The 14073-nt window shown below is 41.8% G+C and overlaps 1 protein-coding gene across 8 annotated transcripts in view; it reads right to left on the reverse strand.

The window, feature by feature from the left end:
* Positions 1–14073, reverse strand: part of nedd4l (NEDD4 like E3 ubiquitin protein ligase) — a 62909-nt gene that overhangs the window by 12389 nt on the left and 36447 nt on the right. For 7 of the 8 annotated variants that reach the window (XM_080756150.1, XM_080756149.1, XM_080756146.1 and 4 more), the window contains 7 exons: positions 12486–12680; positions 8506–8703; positions 7080–7157; positions 3456–3510; positions 3067–3125; positions 1993–2058; positions 980–1209 (listed from right to left, as the gene is read on the reverse strand). In XM_080756150.1, coding sequence (XP_080612276.1) covers positions 980–1209; positions 1993–2058; positions 3067–3125; positions 3456–3510; positions 7080–7157; positions 8506–8703; positions 12486–12680 — 881 coding nt within the window. The remainder of the gene's footprint in view (positions 1–979; positions 1210–1992; positions 2059–3066; positions 3126–3455; positions 3511–7079; positions 7158–8505; positions 8704–12485; positions 12681–14073) is intronic. The other variant, XM_080756148.1, reaches the window with a different exon arrangement.

Consider the following 14073-nt stretch of genomic DNA (forward strand, 5'->3'; position numbering starts at 1 on the left):
CAGAATAGGCTGGTCCTGTCACAAACATCTTAACAAGCACAGTGAAATCCATTGACGTGTAAGTTATACCTGCGACTCGAACACGGGACTCCCTCATCATGAGCAATGAAACCGTGACTGCTGAGCAAAAAAGGAAAGCTCGTTTTGGGGCAGGGGAGATACTATTGGTTTTAGCTTCAGGCAGTACTTTTTGTCAACCGGTAGGTGTTCACCGGACAGCAGGGTACTCTAAATGACTCAATGAAAGAGTAGGGAGACGTCCACCCCTGCTAGTTATAGTTGCTTCTATCTACGTTTATAAACCTAGCTAGGCTATAGGTACCTAAAGGTGCTATCTACGTACATGTTCGTATAGACAACCGTATGCTCCATAATATGAAAGCGCCGAATGTCAATTTACCTTTTAGCATTGCTCCGGTTACTATGGAGAGCCTCCGTCCCCACCAGCTATGGGATTTTTAAATCCAGCTCCATTGAGCCTCCATTATAACAGGATTTTCAATGCGCTGTATCTCTCTAAAGCTTCGAGCTCTGTCCATGGTGAGCCGTTGCGCATCCCGACGATCGTAAATCATTTGTGAGTTTGTATCGCATCGCTGAGCACAGCTGTTTGTAATGATAGCGAAGGGGTATGACTCGCTACTGCTAACAGCCCCCACCTGTCTGAATAACCCAGAAATTAAACAAGGATAGTAGAGTTAGAGCCGACGGGTGGCATTCGTTAGGTGTGCTTATGCTACCACCTAGCGGCAGGTGTGCTTATGCTACCACCTAGCAGCAGTAATTGATTTAACGTAAAATAACGTTTTATTAACAAACAAAAAAGTTTATCTCTGGGACTCAAATCTACACTATAAAATCCTCCGTGTTCATTTAACTCGGCGATTGTACTGTAAGGCTCTCTCTCCAAGTCCCTGGGCCTGAACTGAACCAATGATTAAGTGTACACAGCCAGTATTATTATTATAAGCACACTTACGTGGCAGAATATTCAAAGAGGCCATAATAAGGGTTGAACATCTCTTTGGACAGCAGAAAGAACCACTCTCTGGCCACGCCGCCGTAGTCCAAGCCCTTCTCCGACTCGAACTCGATCCAGAGCCGCGCCTTCAGGATGTCGGGCCTCTTGAGAGACATGATGCGGCGGTACGACTCCTCAAAGATGTTGTTCCTGTGCAGCTTCATCTCAAAGCGGTTGGGTATGTCCGCCTGGACACATGGCACACAAAGGGAAAACACACATTTACAATAATCCATGTACATAAAGAAACATTGCCTTGTAATATACTAATAATCATAATAATAGGAATTAAACACTTTCAGGCACCGAGTGCCGTGGTATGAGCTTGTAGGTCTGCTATTTTTCCAAAATCGTGATAATGTGTCACTATTTTTGTGCATGTTTATTATTATAGGAGCCCTAAATCATTACATTGCGATGTACTGTGTGCTTGAAGATTGGTTATTATTTTTTTCTGTTTTCTTCAACTTATATACAACCCTTAGAACCCTAGTAATTATACTCCCATGGTCCAGTATATAAAACTGAGAGAAGTACCGTGAAATTCTAGACCATGAATATAATATAATAATATATAAATGATAATCAATATTTTATTATATGAAGGCTGAATAACAAACAGAAAATGTCCAAATCACAGCGAGATAAGACTGAAGTGAGGAGTGAACAGTTTTAGGGCTGTATTTTGCGTGTCTTAAGTACCAGGTCTTATTCCCTAACTTGAGTAAACTAAAGACCTGGAGGCGTGATCAATGCTCTTTGGCCACTCAGAATAGCCAAATGGCATTGATCACGCCTCCAGGTCTTTAGTTTACTCAAGTTAGGGAATAAGACCTGGTGCTTAAGACACGCAAAATACAGCCCTTAGACTCAAAATGCCATTGAAGTGACGCCATCAGGGCCAGTGTTGGTTATGAATTATCATTGTTAGACATACTGTAGCGCATTGAAAGAGAGAATTAATAACATACCGGTTTCTTAAATTTCTTCCTGAAGTAGTCGTATTTCGTTTTGAACTCTCTTGAGTAGGGCACAGCCTGTACAGGTATAGCAGATGACAAGCATGCATCAAACATTGACAAGATGGATGTTCTGTTCAGAAAGTACATGACGATGTAAAGCCATGGTTTTCAACCAGTGGTCCGGGGACCACCAGTGGTCCTTGAGGGGGTTCCAGGTGGTCCCCAGCGTGGTGGTTGAGTGTGAAAAATGAAACCACATTGACCTGCACGGGTCCATTTGGTTTCATTTTACACTCTCAAGAGTTACATTATTGTTAAACATCTGCATTACTTAATTTACAAGAAGTCTACACAATTATAGAATGTATATGAATTGTTATCTTGATCAACGTTTGCCAACAGCATTCAATTGTGGACAAAATCCCAGCCAACGATAACAAAATATTCTTCAGTTTTGGGTCTGCGAGGCTAAATCTCATCATTTAATGATGGTCAGTGGATCAAATGTCGAAAAAAGAAATGGGCCTTGGCCCTTGGGACATGAAAAAGGTTGAAAACCACTGATGCAAAAGTGGTGGTTCTCAACGTAAGGTCCAGGGTATTCCCAGGGATTTTTGGAGGGGTCCCAACTAAATGATTAATAGTTACGAACCAAATGGACCCTTACAAGTCTGTAACTTCGAGAGTGTACAAATGGAACCAAATGGATCCGAACAGCTTCAGAACCACTGCTGTAAAGAACTGAACAATCTGAAGGTCTTGAGCATCAATGGCTATGCAAAAAGCAAATGTTATGTAAATGATATATGTAAGGTTGACAAAGGTTTAGCTGTGATCTACCGTGGGAGGGAAGACAGTATCTGTGAAGAGGCACAAAGATGTTGGCACGTTAAGTGATGACTGCAGTGACAAAGTGACGCTATCTGTGTGTGCACGTAAACATTTGAGGGGACATACATTGGGGCTGACGCCGGTGTGCAAGACGTTGCGACAGCTAACGTTATGAGAAGGGCTCGTGGTTTAACATTGTGTACAGCATGTACTGTATCAATCTGCAGTAAAAGGAAGAACATGAATACTCACGGGTCCTGTGATGGCTGGACTCTGAAGACGAGGGTCCTCCCACTGGGTGTTCTTTGTGTCTGCATGAAACAAACACAAATCAGATGTAACACTTAACCGATACCAGTAAGACGCTTCTGATTTTCATGAGCTGTATGCCATAATCATCAAGATTAAAACAAAAAAAGGTTTTAAATATTTCACCTTATGCACCATGAATCAAGAATATTTTCACTTTCTGAAAATGAACTTTTGCACAATACACATTTTTTTGAGAAGGAGCTGTATAGAGAAAATGCCTACACACATTCGCTGGACAAAAATAAACAAAAAGAATAAAAGTAAATAAAAAGTGATTTGATTATTATAAGAGGACATTTAAAATGTTGCTTGGTAACGGAATGCCTTACTGTGATCGATATAGAAGGTGCGTCCATCTGTGTGAATCCGTTCTTCCCATCCAGGCTAAAGAAAATAACAAATAAAAGGCTGGGATGAACAACAGGTTTAACATCAAACAGTACTAATGACCAGGCCATGCTCAAATAGTATTCTACATCTAACCACTTTTTTTAATTTATGCTTGATATGAGTTTGCCCGAACCTTGAAATGGTTCAAGAACTCAAACTTGAAAAGAAAGAGCAAGGATTGTGTCTGGTGTTTGAGCCAGGTCTGAGACATGTGACCAAACAGGGACACACAAAACCAACCACAACATCCAGGTTAACCACCACCACCAAGCCAGTACACAATCCTTCATTGCATGCCGGTGTTGTGTGCCGAACATAGGCGATCTACAAGCTCACACCGCAGTGCGTTGTGAGCTTGTGCATCGGCTACTTTCGTTGCACCACAACACCATGCAACAGAGTATAAACCAGACAGTGTCACAGGCCACACACATTCATACAGCACCAGCAGTCAGGCAGTTAGAACAGTTCAGTTGTACAGTATATATAAAGTGCAGGGGTAAGGGTACAGACAATTTGTTATTTAAGGTGTGTGTGTGTTCACTGTTTACACCCATATTTGGGGTGTAAAGGAATTTTCCAAACTAACCATGTTAGTAGTCTGATTCAGTACCGGTAATCTTTTTTTTGTCTCGGATGTAGACTTGAATGGGACCAAAGCTTGCTGTATTATTGGAATGCCTTATTCTAGACTACTAATGTGGGATGTTTGGAAAATTCCTTTACACCCAAAATATGGGTGTAAATAGCTTGGTGAATCGGGGCCTATACGTGGAGAGCAGGGAAAGATGTAAGGGGGAGACGAAAGGAGTCCATCAACATGCGGTACACACAAAGCTGCGCACTCTTACATACGACTGCCTGGCTTTCACGCTCTGGCCCTACCTCTGTCTCTCTCTCTCCTTTGATACCATCACTTCGCACGTTAATCCTCCATCTTTCTCGCATACTGTAGCTCCCCTGACTAAACTCTATCAATCATTTAGAGGCCCTTCCACAACAAACAGTTTCGTTCAGACTAGCCAAAGACTACTTAAAACTGTCAGAATGCAACAGACTGGCATTTCTAATCAGCACAAATCAGTTGGCAGAGGAAACATTATTTAAGCGACTTTGGGCTTGTTTCTGAAGTGTAGTTGCTTATTTGGACTTGCTTTCCCAATCTTTTTTTTTTAAATAGCTGATGTAATAAGACTCAAGTGGTGACCTGGTCGCTTGTTTCACTCACAGGAGTCTCCTGCCAACAAGCTCCCGACTTTCAAACAGGAATCCTTAGGAATCCTGGCGCGTTGGTAGAATAGTGGGGACTCCCAAGAAATACCGAAGTCCCAGTGCAATGATGTGGTTTAAATATTGAAAAAAGAAAAATAAAATCATCTCTTTATAATAAATGTACGTACATGCAGGCATGCCAAGTTATGTTTTGTCTATCTTTTTCTTCGCTCAATCTTTGACTTCATTCAGTATTCCATATACTCTTTGAATGATGCATTGATGATCCAGGATTTGGGTAATCAATACATATCCACGGAGAATATCCACCAAACGCAGCACAGCAAAAAACAACAAGCCAGTCCTCAATGAGCACTTGTTTTGTATGAATCATTTTGTCCCTCCTTACACACTGTCTGAAATAAAATTAAATAAAATTAAAAACACTTTTTTGGGGGGAGTGGGCCTTTCACAAGAGGTGGTGTTGGGGCGAGAACACAGAGAGGAAGAACAGAGATGAACAGGGTAGCAGTGTTGATTTCGTCGACTACCTTTTTTCACTGACGAAAACGAAATGGAAACTAAATTAAAGCTAAGCTATGATGACTAAAACTAAGACTAAATATATTGACAATTTCATCAACAAATGAAAACTAGACTAAAATGTTAGGAAGGGACTAGTGGACAAGAGATCCAGCATAAGTCATTTAATAGCAGATCTACAAGCTCGAGCTTGTAGATCAGCTATTTTCAGCAAGTGTAATCAGCCAAGTGTAATCAGCCATTACAAGGGCATCAAGGCCCGCCAAAACACATTTCAGTTGACTAAATCAACTGTAGAAGACTAAAATCTTATATGATATTTACTCGACTAAAACCAAAACATTCCAGGTGACTAAAATTTGACAAACACTAAATTAAACTTTATTCAAAAGACTATGACTAAAGCTAAAATCAAAATTTGCTGCCAAAATCAACACTGCAGGGTAGGAGAGATACAGTCCATCCATGCCCAGTCAGGAAAAAGAGAAAGAGTCAGGCATTTGATTTGGACCGGAGCGGACCAGACCAGACCAGACAAGGAAGGCAGGCAGAGGGAGGGAGGCGCCAACCAACCTCCTCTGGTAGGTTCTGCCAAACAGACATGGCCAGGTGGAGAAGAAGAGGTAGCGCACACAAGATCCCCCAGAATGTGTAGAGAACGAGAGAGAGAGAGAGAGAGAGAGAGAGAGAGAGAGAGAGAGCACACATACGTACACACACCAGACAAGCCTTGTGAGAACTCTGAAGCTGTTCATCCCAAAACCTGATTCAACGAATGGCTAATTTATACTACATAACATAAGCGTATCCACCCTCTGCTGCGCTCTAGTCTAAAGTTACTGGAGACTATCTAATTTCTCTCCAAGAGCCCTTGAATATGATTAAGGATTAATGTCATTATGTTAATCTCACACTTCATATCGCACACACCATAGCCTACCTGTAACTTTCATTAGCCATCAAAATAAATATGTTTTCTTCTTCTTCCAGGGGCCACAAGGGCCAGTTGAATACCCCTGACCTAGACTGTCCTCTTCTAAACTGTCCCTATCACTTCCTCCCTCCACTGCCGTTGCCCCCGATTAGGACAGGAAGGAACGCCAGATACTTCATAAAGATTCTGACCACATAGCCCCTATCTCATTCAGCATCTCTTTTAGACAACGCAGCCTCTCTCCCACACACAGAATTAAAAGCAGACAGTGTTCCTTAAATCATTTGGAGGTTGAACAGCATCGACATCACTCCACAGGAGATGAGGTTTGCGCACTTTGTTGCAAAAAATAAATAAATAAGCATTCTCTTGTTGAGAGATTGTTTCAGTGACAATATAATAGAATTCACAATACGATAGTATGCTTGTCTTATTTAATATTTTGACGTATGGTCACTTATGGTTGGTAATAGATAATGCTTTAGTTGAATAGCTCTGAAAAAGGTGCTTGCACACACTAACGCTGTGTGTCCTGCACACTTAATGCAATATTGTCAAATTATGTTTTGGTAGCCATACAGCTAACCAGTTGAAGAAATTGCACATTGAGGTGTTAACGATCGCGGTTATGAAATATCTGAGATCATTAGGGTTTTCTGGAAGACTGAAATAACTATTAACCGAAAATAGGTAATCTACAACACGTCGCAACGTATAGCCTATTTTTGGTGCAGGACACACTTCTATATGCTGACTTCTATGGAATCCAAATTAAATCTGAAATCAGTCGTGGTGACTGAGAACCTGAATCTGTGTGTTCTTTGTGAGTCAGTCAATGCTTTAGTTTCCTGTTGTGTCTAACAGTACTACTCACAGGAAGAGGACCCAGGTCACCGGGTTCCATGGAATTCTTAGTCCTCATATGGACTGGATACTTCAACCTGGGGTCCTCCTGAGAGAGAGAATGACAGAGAGAGAGACAGAGAGACAGAGACAGAACAGAGAGTGAGAGACAGACAGAGAGAGAGAGAGAGGAAGAGACATGGGGAAGATGAACAATGAAAATCATGTAGGTGGAAAAGGTAGTTAACAAATTGCGCACAAATGATAAAATCTCATTTCAATCGTCTCACCATTTATGATTGTCAACGTAGGCTATTCAATCTAATATAGACTTGGCGATTGACTATTTATTTTCCGAAAGTTTTTACAAAGTTTCCCCAAGACAAATTTAGTCAACTCCTCTCATCCAATCCAACCACAGCTGTGTGTTTCCATCTCAAAGCATGTCACGCCACGTTCCCTTCGTACAGCTGCGTCGTTGTCAAGACAACGCAGAGCGTTAATATCACGTAAAACAGGCAGCAGTAACTAAATTAAAACATTTCAAGAGACTTACTAAAACTAAAATCTAAATTTGCTGTCAAAATCAACACTGCTTTGGTGGTAAGGGTAACCCATTCAAATCACTTTTGGAGCATGATCCACTGAGTGAGTGGACATTCTTTTTTCTATTATGGGGAAAATACATTCTAATCATTTAGGACAAAATGAAGGAGCAGAACAAAAAACACCATACTGTAGTATTAGAAGGCTACATTTGCCTTTTAATTAAATCTGCCCCAAATCCAGTAAATTACTTTCAAATAGCTAGCACTTAGTGTAATTCCAGTTCCTCACTAATTGATTTAAGCTTTTTGAGAGGCTAGGTGGTGGTACAATGAGATTAGATTGAATGATAAAGATTTACATTCAATTTCCCACCACCAGGTGTCACTGCAACATTACATTAGACACATTACATATCACTTTATTCACCTCACTTTATTTGTCATTTTAGAAAGATTAGATCAACTAACTAGGATTTTTTTTAAATGCCCTCTGAATAAGGCAGTGAATAAAACAAAGTTGGCAAATTCTCAAGCAGAGTTGTTTAAATTCATTAAAATGTTATGTTGCATCCATAACAGAAGAAGTCCCGTATTAAAAGTGCAAAAGTATCGGAATCAAAATGTTCCTAAAGTACTAAAAGTAAAAGTACTCATATTGCAGAATGGCCCATTTCACAAGTTCAAAATGGGCACAAAATATTTTGAAAATACCCGATCTACAAGCTTATAGCTTTTAACCACATTAACCATTATTTTTATCTGAAAAATAGCAGATGTACAAGCTCATAGCGCAGAGTGCCACGCTATGAACTTGTAGATCTGCTATTTTTTGAAAAATCGTGAAAATTGATATTCTTTCACAGTAAACGTTTTTGACTCATATATCTTTACTCAAGTACTCAAGCTCACCCAGGTGGTGTTGCGACTGTTGTGGTCGATGAAGAAGGGTCTTCCATTGGGGGCTATCCTCATTTCCCAGCCCGGCGGGAGGAAGCTCTGCTGCGGCTTGTGCTGAGTCTTGGGGGAGCTGTAGGGGGACGGCTGAGGGGACTGGGGGTTGGACACCGTGTCCTTCACGGCCCTCCGCACCTGGATGTTACTGGCCCCCTGGGGTGGGGGGGAAAAACAAACAGAATTCGGGTTATGAAATCGGGGAAAGTAGATAAGATACCTTGACAATTGACAATTTTATCAACACACAAAAACTAGAGTAAAATGTAAGTAATTTCACACTTGGTTGCATGCTGAAAATAGGCGATCTACAGAGCTTGTAGATCTGCTATTTTCAGCAAGTGTAAAATCCGCCATTACGACGGCATCAAGGCCTGCCAAAACACATTTTAGCCGACTAAAATATTCCAGGTGACAAAAATGTGACTAAAATTAAATGAAAACTATTCAAGAGGCTGTATGACAAAAACTAAAATTTGCTGTCAAAATCAACACTGTCCAGCAGAGACGGCCGTGAACAGCGGAGGACCGCACGATTATTTTGTAAATCGGATATATGGGTCAATCTTTTTTAGGCATTTTGCAGACTTCATAAGGCTACGCAAAACACTTTTGCAGATTAAACTTCTCAGCACAAACAGTGGATCCAGGGATTCAACCTTTCTCACGTTCCTCAAACGAGTGCATCCGGTGCAATTACATGCATCAGGGCATTTAAAGGACAGTCAAACAGACAGCCGGGGAACCATTTGAGGCTGTCACAAAGAGCAGAACATTCAAAAGAACAGGTACTATTTAAATTATCTTGACCTGAACTATAGCACGCAAACCAGAAAGGCCACAAACAAGTTCCTAGTCTTAGTCGTAGTGAGACGATCAGAGATCTCCACCTATTCCGATATTTCTGGGGGAAATTTAAATTCAACGTAGGGGCTAAGAACAGCGGCAAGAACGGACGCTACTATGCCCATTTCTTTGAAAACTAATCATATCAACGTGCCAATACGGAGGACAGCCCAAAACTCTTCCTACAGCAGTAGAGCTCATTTAGCAATCATTTCCCATTGAGTGATAGACCTATCAGATTTTTAATGAGATAAAAAAACCATGCTAATTATTTTACAGAACACTCTGCTTCACCCCTTCATACTTTGTAATTAGAACATTTTTCTAGGACTTCAACTCTTAACTTTTGTTAACATCCCGAGCAGAGCACACAAATGTTAATTAAAACTTTTTTAAAGGTCCGTTCCCTTGACAGTTACAAAACCTGTTCAGTTCTCTTAAATGCAGCAAGAGCGGACAACTAGGCCATTTTTTGTTACAAAGCCTTCATCATAATTTCCCAACTTTGAGCTGGATGTTAATTACATTACATCTTCCATTTTTCTTCTGCTTGAGATTAAAAAATATTAGCCCCAGGACACATGGATAAGATGCTTAAATTAGTGCATGCACGCAGACGTGCACACACACACACACACACACACACACACACACACACACACACACACACACACACACACACACACACACACACACAGTGTGTGTGGATAATCCGATATGTGCATCACCTGCAAAACAAAAGTCAGTGTCAGAAGAAACCTGACTCAAGATATAATAAGAGCCTGAATATCTGGCTTCATCCCTAAAAGAAAAATGCACACTTATGAGTTTCCCATTTGTTAATGAAATTAACATCCAATTGAAGAGAGTAGAAGTATAGGGGTCAGATTTGACTGATCCTATGCCAATACTTAAGGTCAACATCACTTGGTTAATAAAAGTGCATCCTAAACTAATGCCTCATTTATACTCTAATAATATGATGGGGTACAATTTAGCCTCAACTTTACCCTTCTGCCATTAACAGTGTAACAGACCCACATGGGGGGTTCCAATTGTCATAATGTGTTGTCCCTAAGGCTTTTATTTTTGAGTGGCTTCCTGTCCAGGCCATATTTTGACTGTTTCCTGCACAAACTGGTACTGATTACTCAGATTAAGATCACCAGTATGGGTCTAGAAGGAGGCATTAGATTATAAAACTGTCACTTGCCCACCTCGATGGTAGAGGAACAGATATTGCCAGATTTGCCCCAAAAGAGGAATGGTAATGGCAAACATGGAGAAGTTTATTTGAGGAAGGGAAGGACGGACGGTCAGACCACAATGGAAGGACGGACGGATGGCCAAACGAGGCCTGGAACAGACTGTTTTGCACAAGCCACTTTAGCACCGAGCTGGAAGGGGGAAAAAGGTGATACTTTTATTGTTGGTCAATCTTGTATGAGGGATATTGGTAATTGGCCTTATTGTTGTATGTATTGTCTGAGGGTTATTCATTTCTATATTTCATCTTGATAAGATGGATTAAATATTGTATAGTTTTTGTGATTTATACGCTCATGCATGTTATGGGAAATGTATGCATGTTAAATGACCTTTTTCCAGTTTCTACGTTGAGTTCTGAATAAAGAAACGTCAAACTCATCAGTCGGCTTTACCCAATTATTATCCAGCCGGTCCGCTACAAACAGTGAGATGCACCTTGACCCGTAGCTTCATGTGAACAGGGTGTGTCCCGTCATAATAGCCCTTAGCTAATCAGTAGCCAGAATGTATCGAGACATAAGTAACTAATTGCATGGGGAGGTGTAAAAACAACATGCAGTAGACGCTTTCTAAACTGCTTATAGGCCCCGATTTAATGATTACCGATCACACAGATTCAATGGCAAATAGGCTATATTAATATTGCGCCTTGTTATAGTCTTGACGGCCCTTCAATGTGTTTTACATTGAGCATTACACACACACACACACACACACACACACACACACTGGGAGGAGATAGATTTGAACTGTGTTTCATGAGGTCAAAAGTAAGAGACGCATATGCGTATCAAGGTTTCATTGCAGATGGTTCATGAGCTATGTACGATCAAACTAAGTTAGCATTTTCAATTGAGTGCTATAGCGCCACCCTTTGGCCAATGGTAGTGGGCTTCACATCGTCACCGTTTGGCATGGCCCTCTACCATGTTGGCCAGTTTCGTGAGAACCGCCTGCACGGTTCAGCCAGAACTGCAACTGCAAAAAAACAAAAAGGGACTGCTTGGTCCCTTAATTATTAGATGTTAATTAATGTTTTTCTTTTCACTGGCCACACCGGGCCAGTGCTTGGTTTATTATAGTGACCCGGAGCATTAACAAAAAAAGTACATCTTCTGGGCCACCGGGCAAGTTTTATTGTCGACCCCTGTCAGGTATGGGTGGGGGTAAGGGGTGGTCACGGAAACAGAGCCAAGAAGGAAGAAAGAGTATCTACTGTAACTGTACTGTACACTATGCAAGAGATGATGTATTGTATGGCGTGGCGGTAGTTGTTGAAAAATAATGACCTTTGTCTTAGTGTTTAATCCTCCTGAAGGGCATTATTTCCGCGTCATACATTATCCGGCTTATTATTACACAGCTACAATATTAATACATTTATAAATTGACAAAAGTAACAACAAAACAAGGTATTTCCTTGCTTACTGTAATGATTTGAAAGTATCCCATAAGTTTTGCTCTGGCCGTCTGCCCAGCTGCGGCACAGTCGCCTCAGAAAACAAGGAAGTGAGTTGATCAAATAGAATACATTTTCGGTTACTGCACTGTCTGTTTCTCCCTTCAAATGTTTTCAAAAACATTCTTAAGAGCAATGTTTAGTTGTAAATGACATGGTGCGTGTGTGTGTTTACATGGCTGTCATGTTGGATACAACCGAAAAATCCAGCAGCGCAGCCAGGTGCTCCAAGGCTTTGATTAGACAGCGGTCTGGTCTGTTATCAAGACATAACACACAGCAGAATTCAGCGATTGACCAATCAGAATCAAGCATTCAACCAAGCCGTGTAATAAGCAGGGATAGCGGGTAGCGTGGTCCTCACCTCCAGCGGGGCGGACAGGGTGACAGTGGGCGAGCTCAGGCTACGGGCACGTCGGACCTGGGGCGGGACCTCGTGGAGGTGGCTATTGGAGGAGGAGGTGGAGGGGGAAGGGGAAGGCGGAAAGGCAGAGGCTCCTCCCGGAGCCGTTACTGCTGCTCCAGCCGAGGAGGAGGTGCTGGCTCCATCTTCAGTCGGCTGTGGGTGGGAGGAAGAACACGCTTAAAGACACTAGCTTGAGGGCGTTATATTTATCGCCAACGCGTTTGATGGGTTCACACAGGTTTGACACTTCGGTACAGCTGGCGTGAAAAAGGACAACTCACCCACCAGAACACTGGACTGTTATTGCATTTCCCCAAAACAAGCCAATCGAAAGTGCTACAGGCTTGGATGCAGACATTGCTTTCAGAGGAAATCTGTTCCTAATGTCAGGGCTTCCACTGGGCACCAAACAATAGCGTGTTTATTAATGACTGAACTAAAGATGATTGCTTGAATGAGTATTCTCAGCTTCCAAATGAAGAAGAGGAACAAGGCTTTGGGAGTCAATCATGTCAGCGTCCAGAGGAAACAGTAGTGCAACACACTAATCAATGATCTGTTTGCATACCAATGAGCACTGGAGTAATGTGTCCATTTCATTCCAATTTAAAATAAATCGCTTGCCATTGACCTTCTCTTTTTTGGAGTGACCCTGTGATGACGAGAGTAGATGAGTAGCAGAGTACGCAGTTTTGTTCATAGACAACACAGATGAACAGGTCATTAACGGACAGTCGACACAAAAGGAGAAACAAAGAGGGGCGAAGACAAAGAGGTCCAGAGCCCGACCGATGCCAAATGTTTTGGGTCCAATGCCGATCCCAATTGTTGGCAAGTCGTAGACCACCAATTGACTTTAAACGTTCTATTGGAGAACATTCAACGTTTTTGATAGTTAAAGAACAGACACATACATTTAACTTCATGGGATTTAACCACACCACGATGCATTGTGAGTTTGTAGGTGTGCACGTTGTGAGTTTGTATCTCACGACACGCATTTCTGCAACGTGTAGATGTTCTATTTTTGACATGGCCGCAAAAGGTTGAACGTGGTTAGAAATCTGGACACATCACCAGCTGCATGAGTGCCGATACCGATGTGTAGTCAAAAAGTCAAATAATGAGCGATATATTGACCGGAGCGATATATCGGTCGGGCTCCAGAGGTGAGCTATAAACATACAGCGCTATGCCTAGAGACCTGGGATTAGCGCCATGCAGCAGACTCTCTCTCCCACCTCAGGCTGTGTAGAGCTGCCTCACACACAGACAGACACACACACACACACACACACACACACACAAGACACAAAGAAAGACAAGAGGAGAAACAGGGCAGATATGGGGGAACGTGAGAGAGACACAGAGAAGAGGTTGTTGGCGAAACTCCATGCTTGGCTCTTGGAAAAGAGACATGACCCGTGCAGAGTTGGACTTCGCTCAGTGACAAAAGTGTTGGGGACAAGAGAACGACGATGACGACACACATTCAACTTGGAAAAATAAAGACACGGAAAAGAGAGAAAGACATAGAGAGGCAAGT

Source organism: Protomyctophum bolini (assembly GCF_963924005.1).
Source record: "Protomyctophum bolini genome assembly, chromosome: 22".
NCBI lineage: Eukaryota > Metazoa > Chordata > Actinopteri > Myctophiformes > Myctophidae > Protomyctophum > Protomyctophum bolini.